General features: G+C 36.5%; 1 protein-coding gene across 4 annotated transcripts in view; it reads right to left on the reverse strand.

Annotated features, from left to right (window-relative positions):
* pan (transcription factor pangolin) overlaps window positions 1-12,060 on the reverse strand; it is a 138,817-nt gene that overhangs the window by 110,779 nt on the left and 15,978 nt on the right. For all 4 annotated transcript variants that reach the window (XM_036820759.3, XM_036820700.3, XM_065867381.2 and 1 more), the window contains one exon: window positions 6,120-6,217. In XM_036820759.3, coding sequence (XP_036676654.1) covers window positions 6,120-6,217 — 98 coding nt within the window. The remainder of the gene's footprint in view (window positions 1-6,119; window positions 6,218-12,060) is intronic.

A 12,060-nucleotide genomic window follows, 5' to 3' on the forward strand; every position in this document is an offset into this window, starting at 1 on the left:
TGAGGAGCTAAAAAAAACACCATATAAAAAACCGCCGAAGCCTGTTACAGCCGTTTTTTAATACATACGAGAGTAACACAAATTTTTTAAGACTTTATTAGAGTTGACGACAATGGAGTAGTGTTTTTAAAGCTCAAATATCTCAAAAATACATCGTTAACCCTTTAACCGACTTTAACCCTGGTGTGTATTCAGTTTACTTTAATATATAATGCTGGATAACCAAATGGGCATTAAATTCTTGTAATAAAGACGTTTATAGGCATAAAAATGTTTTGATGTTTAAAGAGTCGAGAGTTGATATGCGCATCAACACAATTGGGAGGGTACCGCCTCTCGAGGGTATCTAAAATCAAAACTTGCGCTGTGCAGAATCCCTAAAACCCATTGATTACACGAAAAAAAGAACGAACCGACATGGCTAGATCGACTCGGCTGGTGATCCTGATCAAGTATATATATTTATATATTCTTTATAGGGTCGGGAACGTTTCATTCTAATTCATTTTAAGGATATAGGCTTTTCGTGTTGCGATATTCAGGTCATTTACAGTAGTGCCGCAGCGTTTTTCTTAAAAGTCAGTGGTCACGCTTACTCTTTTTAAAATTTCAGTAGTACTAACTGAGGTTATGTATGTTAATAATATAAACATCAAAAACAATGGCGAAATACATGAAGCGGGGATAACGGTAAGATAACATTTTAGGTAAACTAGCACAAAAAAACACGATTACCTTGTGTATCCATTGTACTTATCAAATTAATAATTATCATATCTCTGTTACCAGCTATAATTTGATTCATATTAGTTGCCCACCAATTTTCCGATCGTTCCTATGGCAGCAATATGATAGTCGTCCGATTTTGATAAAATTAAATTTGAAATTCAGAACTAATTAAAAAATGTTATTTCCAAGCGTTGGAGGTTATATGTTTAAAACCACCGAAGCCATAATTTCTTTCATATTATTTTCCCACCAATTTTCCGATCGTTCCTATGGGAGCTATATGATTTAGTCGTCCGATTTTGATAAAATTAATCGAAATTCAGAACTAATTAAGAAATTGCACTATACATTTTTTTTTCGATTATTCTTTTTGGAGCTATAAGATATAGTTGTCATTTCCGGCTGGTTCTGACTTATATACTACCTCCAAAAGAAAGAAGTCTTTTGGGAAAGTTTCAGCCCGATAGCTTTAAAACTGAGAAACTAGTTTGCGGACCGACACACGGACATGGCTAGATCGGCTCGTCTAGTGATGCTGATCAAGAATATATATACTTTATGGGGTCGGAAACGTCTCCTTCACAGCGTTGTAAACTTCTGACTGAAATCATTATACCCTCTGCAAGGGTATACAAATGTATATTTGATATATTTATTTTAAAAATGAGGACTAAGTTTAAACAGTGTTGGGACTTGGCATGTAGATTCTTGGGTTCTCTGCGCAGAGTCATTTTCTTTCAGCTACGCCCACTCTTACGCATACAATCGCCCATAACGCCAAAACCCGTCCAGCATCCACAATTTGTAATATTTTGTAAATGTTAAAGTGAGATTTTGTTTGAATTACTATCTGTAATGCAAAACTTATTCAAATCGGATCATTCATTAAAAAGTTCTAAGCAAATGTTGAAGCAAACTCAATAGAGTGTGAGAGGGATGGAGATAAATCGCAACCTATCGTTCATTCCTATCGGCTGCTTACGAAATTTCACTAGCGTCAAGTAGGTTTTACGTTATGTGAAGTGTAATTGAAATCTCGTAAGCAGCCGATAGGAATGAACGATAGGTGGCGCTTTTTTGTTAGCTGAAAAAAGCTTATATGACAGTCGAGGCCGTCGACTAACCGTTTTCTCTTGTATCTTCTCACTTTTTCTAGTACAAGTGTTTTCGAAATCCAGAGTAAAGTTTGCCTGACTTGTTTTTCTGAGAACACATCTTACTTGATCTTGTATACTGAGACGCAGCCATCTCAAAACCAACCCCAACTTCTTTTTGTTTGTGATAAAAATGAGAGAGATCAAAAATGCGAGAAAAAGAAGCAACGCGGCTGAAGGAGCGGCTGACGAGCCTAATCATTGGAAGCGCTGTTCCTTGCAAAACCTAAGTAGTCAGTAATAAAAAATCCGTATAGTGTTTAATAATAGTAAAACTGCAATGTTTTAAATATATATAATAAATAAATTGTGAAAAAAAAGGCAGCCATTGACGCTGCTGCAAAACTTTTACGTATGTGTGTAAGATTAAAAGTTGGCAGCGTCAGGGCCGCCAATTTGACTGAGGATTCTGTTTCGGAAGAACAAAATTTAAAGTAAACAAACATTTTTAATTTTTCCAAAAAATTTCACTGGAATTGAGAGTGGGTTATGGTTGAGATCAAGAAGAAAGTATTCTTAAAATCAAGCTCGATTCACACCAAAATAAAGCAGAGATCGCTCTTAGAAACAAGTTTCGTCTCGATTTGAGAGATATTTACTGAAGTCAAGAATGATTTACTCTCAAATAATATTCTTTATTAACAGTTATGCCGGGCGGAAGGGATGGTCTTGTAAAAATAATAAATAAAACACTGGAATACTGAATCGATTTGCGAGTGCAGAAAACTGAAGCGGAATTTTGTCGCTGAAGCGGAAACCCCATCTGTGTGAATAGGGGGGATATTGATATGTATATAAAATGAAATTATACCCGAATTTATCGGTAATGGTGTCTCTACTTTTTAAGATTTTCCCAATATAAAAACATGCTGTTCCGATCAGCTGAAGGTTTTGGTAACAGTTTTAAATTAAAAGCTTTCCTTAAAATTTATTTTATTTTTCCAACCCAAAAACCTGTGAAGCTAAATCGAAATTTTTACAATAATAATCTATCACATTCCCGTTCCTCAGCTAACAAAAAAGCGCCACCTATCGTCCATTCCTATCGGCTGTTTACGAGAATTCATGAACACGCCCCATAACGTGTACCCTAGGTGGCGCTAGTGAAAATTTCGTAAGCAGCCTGTTTCTTGTATGGATATATCTCCATCCCTCTCGAACTCTATTGATTTTGCTTATTATCAATTGTTTTTTGATCATAGCATTTTAATTCCGGTCTGATTAGAATAATTTTTGGCACGTAGATGGGTATTGACATTAATATTAAACAAGGAAGATCGCTATAGTCCAGTACCTCGACTATCAGATACCCGTTACTCAGCTAAAGGGACCAAAGGGAGATGGAGATATGCAAGCAACAATGTATGGTTATGTGGGCGGTAGAAAGATTTGAGCGTTATGGGCGTGGCAAACTATTTTGTAGGTCAATCGATAGGTGTTATTAAAATTTATTTATTCTAGCAACAAAACTGTAGGAGCCACAGTTTTGGGCGGCTTGTGGGCGTTAGCTCAGGAATCTACATGCCAAATCCCAACTTTCTAGCTTTCGTAGTTACCAAAATCTCAGCGTTCATACGGACGGACGGACAGACGGACATGGCTAGATCGACTCGGCTAGTGATCCTAATCACTGATTTAAGGGGTCGGAAACGCTTCCTTCTACTTGTTACATACTTTCTGACGAATCTAGTATGCCATTTTCCTCTACGAGTAACGGGTATACAAATGTGGGAGCCAAACGGGTTTTAGAGTTATGGACGATTGTGGGCGTTAGAGTGCACCTGGCTCAAACTTGCGCTGCGCAGAAAGCCCAAGAATCTAAACGACAGGTCCCAACATTCTTACTCAAAAAGTTTTCGAGATCTCAACCGAAATTCTGAAATAATTTGACGACGCGTGTAAGCCATAAATTAAAACAACCCGCGAATAATGACGCAATATTTTATTTTGCCGATTCCTAAAAAATGTTACCTAGTTAGTATTAAATGTGCTTTAATTCCATTTTTTCCAATTCCGCTTGTCTATTGTGACGTCAAGGACTCCATATATTTTTGTCTCGCTTTATCGTGGTCACTGCCGTGTAGTATGTTCACTACAGAATGTCTTTGTTAAGAACATTGTGGTGTCGAAATTTCGGGTTTAAGTAAAACATCGCATTAAAATTGTTTCTTTTCTTTCAACTTCATTTAAGTTGAAGAACTTAAACTTTTTAGGAATTTAATTAATACAGGCCTAATTACCTTCCTAAAAAGATTAAGTTTACCTTCAAGTGTAACTTTCCAAGGGTGTTTAGATTTTTGTTATATTGAGTCACGTCAGGTAAAAAGAGGGATGTTCCCTAATAAGAAGATTCTAAAGAAAAATGAAAGTGTACATTGGAAGTACCCTATCGGAATGGCATTTTTGTTTTCAATCCTTTTACAGCATTGACAATGCTTGCCCAATAAATATAACCTAACTCTAACTAATGACAATAACAATACTGATAACAAGATATTCGTTACTCACTGTGGACGGCAGTCTACGTAGTGACGAAGCGCACCAGAAGAAATGAAAATCTAGCTTTTAAGCTTTTTTTGATTTTGGATTTATCCTCAAAGTGTCTACCGCTTAAGATTCCTCAAATTTTGACATTCGACACGTTGTTGTAAAAATTATGTTTTAATAATGGCCACATTTACCAGTTCAGAACATCTAACACTGACTGAGAATTGAACTTTTTTTCGTATCAAAACTTTTTAATTATGTCCTGTAAATTTTATATGATGCTTAACAGCTTAAAATATTATTATTATTATATTACAATTATATTTATTTAGTAGATTTATATCAGAACTTTTGTTTGTTGAAGGTGCGATCGTCACTAGATTTTTACCTCGTTAAGAGGTGTTTTTGTTTGATCAATTGTAAATGCTAGGGTGCGTTTCCGACCCTATAAAGTATATATATTCTTGATCAGGGTCATTAGGCGAATCGATCTAGCCATGTACATCTCTCTGTCCGTTTACTGAAATGCATTTGTCTTGTCAATACAATTCGCCCGTAACGCTTAAATCTGTCTGCCGCCCACATAACCATGCCGAAGTTAGTTTCCTTTCTAGCTTTTGATAACTTTTGAACATATGTTTCATGCCTATTTGCAATGCAGGGCTTCGTAATCTATCAAAGTATTGATCGTTGGAAAAGATTTTGTGAAAATAATAAAAATAAATAAACAGAAAATAATTTTTGAAATATTTTTAAAACGGCTTCATTTAGAAACAAGAGAGAACCCTATAGTCAACGGTCTGACTAAGGGAAGTGCAAAGGAAATTTGCAAGCAGCAAAGCACACCCTGCAACAGGGCCACCTAGCGTGGATTCCTGTATTTGCTTAGATGTTTTTGATGAATGGTCCGATTGGGACAATTTTTTGTCAGGATATTGATAATCAAAACAAAATTGAATTTGCACTTTTACAAAATCTTCATTCGTCGGCGTATGGGCGTTTCGGGCTGCTGAAATAAACTTGAGTTGTCCCAGAAGCCAAATCCCAACTTTCTTACTTTTAGAAACAAACGGACATGGCAAACATGGATCAAGAACATATATTCTTTATAAGGTCGGAAACGATTTCTTCTACATGTTACATATTTTCATATAAAAATATGTTAAGGCAGCATAAATAGCTAAGCATTTAGGTCTCAATTCGAATATGACTCAAAAATCTGAAACATTTTATAACTTTTGCATTAATAGTTCGATTCGACTTAGTTAGAAAAAAATTAAACTGAGATTTATTTGGCTTACACGGTCACTCCAGCTCTAATTTTAAAATTCTTTTTTACTTGCACCCTAATTTCAACTGAACCAACCAACTTCTAAAAAGTCTTAGTATAACAATTTAAGCAATAACAACACCTTTCGATCAATGTATTACTTCTTTCGATCGGACTATCGTAGCAGATTTTCAATTCGGCAATGATAATAATAGGAGTATATGCCCAATCGTTTGCTGCCTTAAATCTGTTTTACTGTTCGTAAAACTTGGTTCTCAATGTGTTAGTTAGGCCTCAACGCTTATCTACGACGTAGTTACCTATTCTTTTAGGGATGTTAGCAATAAGAACTAACTTTAATAATTTTTTAACAAAAATATCAAATGGTTTAATAACTAGCGTGTGCGGTTTATACCTAAAAATTTCAGCATGTGGAATATAAACAAAAACAGCAAATCATTGGATAATTAAATTCTTACCATTGTGACTGGTAGGCCACTTGGAGTACCATTTGCATAGGAATAGGGTGAAACTAAGTATCCCATATTGAAGCTAGGAGCATGTGTGTCGAGTTTATCTGGAATTAATAAAAATATTTAATTACAAAGATATCATTAAACCTATAAAAGAAGGGCCTAAAAAACGGAAGGTATCTCCTGGAGCCAAAACAGCTTGAGATAAAAATCGGAAACACGCTGAATTGCTGCAATAGGCAACCCCAAAGTGATCAAATTAAGTTTCTTTAAAATTTTTTATTTTGTCAATTTTGACCAAAGGGAAATGGAAATATGCAAGAAGCAAAGCGAGATTGAAATGCGCCACCTACCGGCGGTAGACAGATTTAAGCGTTAAATCAATAAATCGATAGGTATTGACGAGACTAATACATTTCAGTTAACATTTTTATTCTAGCATCAAACCTGTATGAGCCACAGTTTTGGGCGGTTTGTGGGCGTTGGGGTGGGCGTGGCTTTCTGCTGAAACAAACTTGCGCTGCGCAGGAATCTCAGGAATCTGCATGCCTAATCCCAGTATTGTACCTTGTATAGTTTCCGAGATCTCAGCGTTCATACGGACAGACGGACATGGCTAGATCGACTCGGCTAGTGATCCTGATCAAGAATATATATACTTTATGGGGTCGGAAACGCTTCCTTCATACTTTCCGATGAATCTAGTATACCCTTTTACTCTACGAGTAACGGGTATAAAAACATGGCTCACATCTTTTTTTAAAATTTGTTTTAAAAAAATCCTTACCGGACTTTCCATTTTGAAAACAGAAAGCACATTATTTAAAGGGCAAACCTAATTTCAAATTGATATTCTCAACAAATGGAAATGTATAAGGTTCTATGTGTACGGATTAACGGCTTTTCAACATACCGTGCTTCTCACATCTATAACAATAATAAAAGAAGGAAAATAAAAAACGAGTGCCTCGACCATCTGATACCCGATACTCAGCTAAAGGGACCAAAGATAGATGGAGGTATGCAATCAGTAAATCGAGATTATAATGCTAATATAAAGCTAACTGCGAACTCAATATATGGTTATTTGGGCGGCAGACTTATTATACCCGTTACTCGTAGAGTAAAAGGGTATACTAGATTCGTCGGAAAGTATGTAACAGGCAGAAGGAAGCGTTTCCGACCCCATAAAGTATATATATTCTTGATCAGGATCACTAGCCGAGTCGATCTAGCCATGTCCGTCTGTCCGTCTGTCTGTCCGTCCGGATGAACGCTGAGATCTCGGAAACTATAAAAGCTAGGCTATTGAGATTTGGCGTGCAGATTCCTGAGCTTCTTACGCAGCGCAAGTTTGTTTCAGTAGAGTGCCACGCTCACTCTAACGCCCACAAACCGCCCAAGAAAAAAGCTATGACGTCAGAGCCAGACAATGCGTAATGTTTTTGCGCGTGTATGTGTGTGTATGTAAATAGTTGCCGGCCGAACTTAGCGGCAAAGAAAAAAGCCCTGCCGGCGCTCAGAGAGAGCAAAGTGCGCGGCTAACTTATTCTATTGAATAATGAACCCTTTATCCATTTGTCCCATTGACGGGAAAAAACCTTTAAAGATCTGTACATCTTTATTTATCTCTTTCAATGAATATGTATTAGCTTAATAAATACCTATAGATTGTCCCAAAAAACTTTTTCGTTTTCGGGCGTGGGTCAATCGATAGGTATTGATGAGAACAACACATTTCAGTTAAAATTTTTATTCTAGCATTAAAACCGTAGGAGCCACAGTTTTGGGCGGTTTGTGGGCGTTAGAGTGGGCGTGGCACTCTGATGAAACAAACTTGCGCTGCGTAAGAAGCTCAGGAATCTGCACGCCAAATTTCAATAGCCAGCTCCCATAGTTTCCGAGATCTCACCGTTCATCCGGACAGACAGACAGACAGACAGACGGACAGACGGACAGACGGACATGGCTAGATCGACTCGGCTAGTGATCCTGATCAAGAATATATATACTTTGTGGGGTCGGAAACGCTTCCTTCTGCCTGTTACATACTTTCCGACGAATCTAGTATACCCTTTTACTCTACGAGTAACGGGTATAATTAGAAAGAATATGTTCAAAAACAACAGAGCTAGAATTTATTTCTTTTTTCTATGGAAATGAAAATTTTATTGAAAGTTTCGATAGCTTTAAAGCTGAGAGCCTTGTTTGCGTAGAAACTCAAACTGAAACTGTGTCAAATTTTTAAAAATAAAATTTAGGCTCAATTTTATTTCTGAAATCTTATCGTTTATCCGGACAGACAGTCGGGCACACAGGCAATCCTATATCGTTAAGGCTAGTGATCCTAATCAAGAACATATATTGGCATTTCCACCAGAAAGTCTACCAAGCCAAAAAGCTTTAAACTTATTTAAAATTAATATATGGTTTTTCGTCGATATAAGTTTCTAAATAGATGGATTCCCAACTTAGCAACGACATTTGTATATAATTTGATTAATTTCATTATCCAGTCCTATTAATATCCTCCTAAGTATATTTTTGTATTTTCTTGGTACTTGATATTTTGGTATTTTAGAGCTCTCTTCTGTTGTTATTTTTACACTAAGAACGTTAATATGTAACAAACTTGTCCCTAGCGAAAAAGTTTATACATAAATTTAAGAAAACAACTGTTTCGAGACTTTCCAAATTCCATTACTTGAGAACATCATAAAAAAAAATCGCGATAAACTGTTCCATCAGAATTCACAAGGACTTCGGCCAAACTCATTTCCATTTTTGTCCCTAGGGAATACGACAGTCTTTTTAACATATCCTAAAATCTAAAAATGGGGCAAAATTAATATTATTATTAAATTAAAATAGAGCTTAAAAACACTAAGAAGTAAAGCCGGTTGTTAAAATTAAAATACCTTTGTTTTTAATTTAAAAAGTGTACAAGCGTCCCGAGCAGCTCCCTGGAATTGTATACTTTATAGGGTCGGAAAGGGCCTACTTTCCGACGAATACAATTTACCCTTTAATCTACGAGTAGCGGATATAATACCCAGGTAAAATCGAACATATCATCCTCAAAAGCTGAGGAAGCTCAACATGACTGAAAATTCCACGAAAAGTCATTAAATTTCAAGGATACACTGTGAAAAATGTTAATACGTAAATACTTATTCCCTATGTTTTTAGACATATTTAAAAAACATTAAATTATATTTAGACTATAAATGTATACATACTTATACGTTTATTTGCACATGACATATCCAAAAATGTTTATCGGCGGCTTATTAAACTTTGTTCAGCTTTAAAAACACTTTGTTTATATGTATCAAGGGTTTTGTGCATTTATTAAGCATATAGAATACATATATAACAGAAAACAAAAGAAGTAAAGTAGCGTGTCGGTGAACGATCTTCATCACCTTGTTAGCACCATGAAACGGTGGATGCCAAACTTTAAATCAACGTAGCCGGTTATTTATCCGACGCACCTTACCCCCTTCGGCTCTACCAATGTGCTCTTTCTCTCTCACTCTAGTTATAACAACGTTTAACGCTCTGCCGGTCTACAACTCAACACAAGCACATTTAGACAGACGTTGTTGAATCAATACAAGCAGAGCTATTACGCACACATTTGTATGCACTGTTTACATGAAAACGTTTGTAGTATGTATACCTACATATAAATTATCACTGCAGATGATTGTAGTTGGTTACTACATGAAACATGCATGTACAGTAAATCCCTTTCGCGTATTTTTGTGTGTTGGTATAATGTCGAGACTTAGACTTCTTGAAGTTTAAGCCGACGCGACCTTGAGTTGGCTAAAACTTTTCTTTAATTATCATGAATATAATTTTTAAAAGAATTCATTAAATAACAAGGGTTATTTAAGTAAATATCAGAAAGGCTGTCTTACTATATACAATTTTCTGATCAGGACTTACAGTGGGGAGCAAAAGTTACTACACGTTTGCAAATTTTGACTGTTGTCCGCTTTAAAAAGTTATTTTCAATGCAATGAAAACCAGTTATGCTGTAAAAAAAAATTAAAATATATATGGGCTGATCTGTTGGCTCCTTAACAAAACCGCGAAGATTGGTCCCGAAAATATCCTAAATAGTATTTTTGTCTTCTCTAGCAGCAATTTAATGTAAAAAACAAAGAGGAACGCTATAGTGGAGTGTCTCGACCATCATATACCCGTTACTCAGCTAAAGGGACCAAGAGGAGAAGGAGATATGCAATCAGCAAAGCGACATTGTAATGCGCCAGCTACCTGTGATCTCAATATATGGTTATTTGGGCGACAGACAGATTTAAGCGTTATGGGCGTTAGACAAACATTTTTTTCAAATACACTTCAGTTTAAATTTTTGTAGAATGAAAACTATGGGCGCCACAGTTTTGGTCAGTTTGTGGGCGTTACAGTTGGCGTGGCAAACTTTTTTTGGGTCAATCGATAGGTTTTGATGAGAACATTTGATTTTGACTTTATTCCAGCATTAAAACTGTAGGAGCCAGAGTTTTGGGCGCTCTGTGGACGTTAGAGTGGGCGGGGCATATTCGCGTAACAAACTTGCGCAGCACAGGAGTCTCAAGAATCTGCATGTCTAATCCCAGTGTTGCAGCTTGAATAGTTTCCGAGATCTCAGCGTTCATGCGTACAGACGGACATGGCTAGTGATCCTGATCAAGAATATATATACTTTTTGGGGTCGGAAACGCTGGATTTCCAAGTGTTAAACTGCAGACGGATTTTTGAATACTAGAAAAGATACTATAAGTGGCTATCCCCCGATAACACCTGTTTACAAAATAAAACAGACGAAATACGCCTTGAAGGCATATCCTTGATTAAGGAAAGGGCACTTAAACTTTTTTCTATGGTGTTAATTTTTTTAAAGTGTAAAAAACGTTTTTCTCACTTTTTATACCCTTGCAGAGGGTATATTGATTTCAGTCTGAAGTTTGCAACGCAGTGAAGGAGACGTTTCCGACCCCATAAAGTAAATATATTCTTGATCAGCATGTCTACACGAGGCGATCTAGCCATGTCCGTCTGTCCGTCCGTTTTTACTGGCTGAAACTTTCCCAAAGGTCTTATTTCTTTTGCAGGTAGTATACAGTTGCGGCAACAAAAATAGCACCATTGCGTGGGTAGTTCTTAATTGTGATATAAAATGGCCATTTCTTGCAATATTTCCATTCTGTTTTTGGTAATAATTAGTGAAATACATGTACTTACTAAAATAACACTGATAACTGTTACAATGCGAACGGTTTTTATTACATTCGAATTTGTATGGAGAGAGAGTCAAAATAGAGCGGCAACAAAAATAGCACTATTAACAGTTCTTCTACGAAAGCTTTACTTGTTCGAAACTTTATGGAGTTTTTTCTTCTTAGATGCATTTGATATCAGTGCATTTAATTGATTTGCTAAAGTGAGTCGCAAATTTCGGTAGTTATGGGTCGTGCGAAGCATTGTTCTGTGGAAACACGAAAAACAATCAAAAAGCTCATTTTCGAAGGCAATACCTATGCCCAGGTTGGGCGAATCATCGGTTGCTCTAACAAAATGATTTGTAATGCCCTAAAATATGATACCAAACCAGAAACACGCGGGAGAAAACTTGCAATGACACCAAAAATGGTAACGCGCCTGGTGCGCGAAAGTAAGAAGGACCCTTTTAAGCCGGCTAGCGAGCTTAAAAAGGATCTAAACATATCAGCAGCTATTACAACTGTTAGATCCTGTTTACGTGACAACAAATTATACGCACGCAGTCCAAGAAAAGTACCGTTATTGACTAAAAAGAACATCGCAAAAAGAATTAAGTTTGCAAATCAGTACGTAAATTGGTCCCAAGAAAAGTGGCGGAACATATTGTGGTCTGATGAGAGCAAGATTGTTTTATTTGGTGGAAAAGGGTCTC

This window comes from Drosophila suzukii, chromosome 4 (genome assembly GCF_043229965.1).
Source record: "Drosophila suzukii chromosome 4, CBGP_Dsuzu_IsoJpt1.0, whole genome shotgun sequence".
NCBI classification, from domain to species: Eukaryota; Metazoa; Arthropoda; class Insecta; order Diptera; family Drosophilidae; genus Drosophila; species Drosophila suzukii.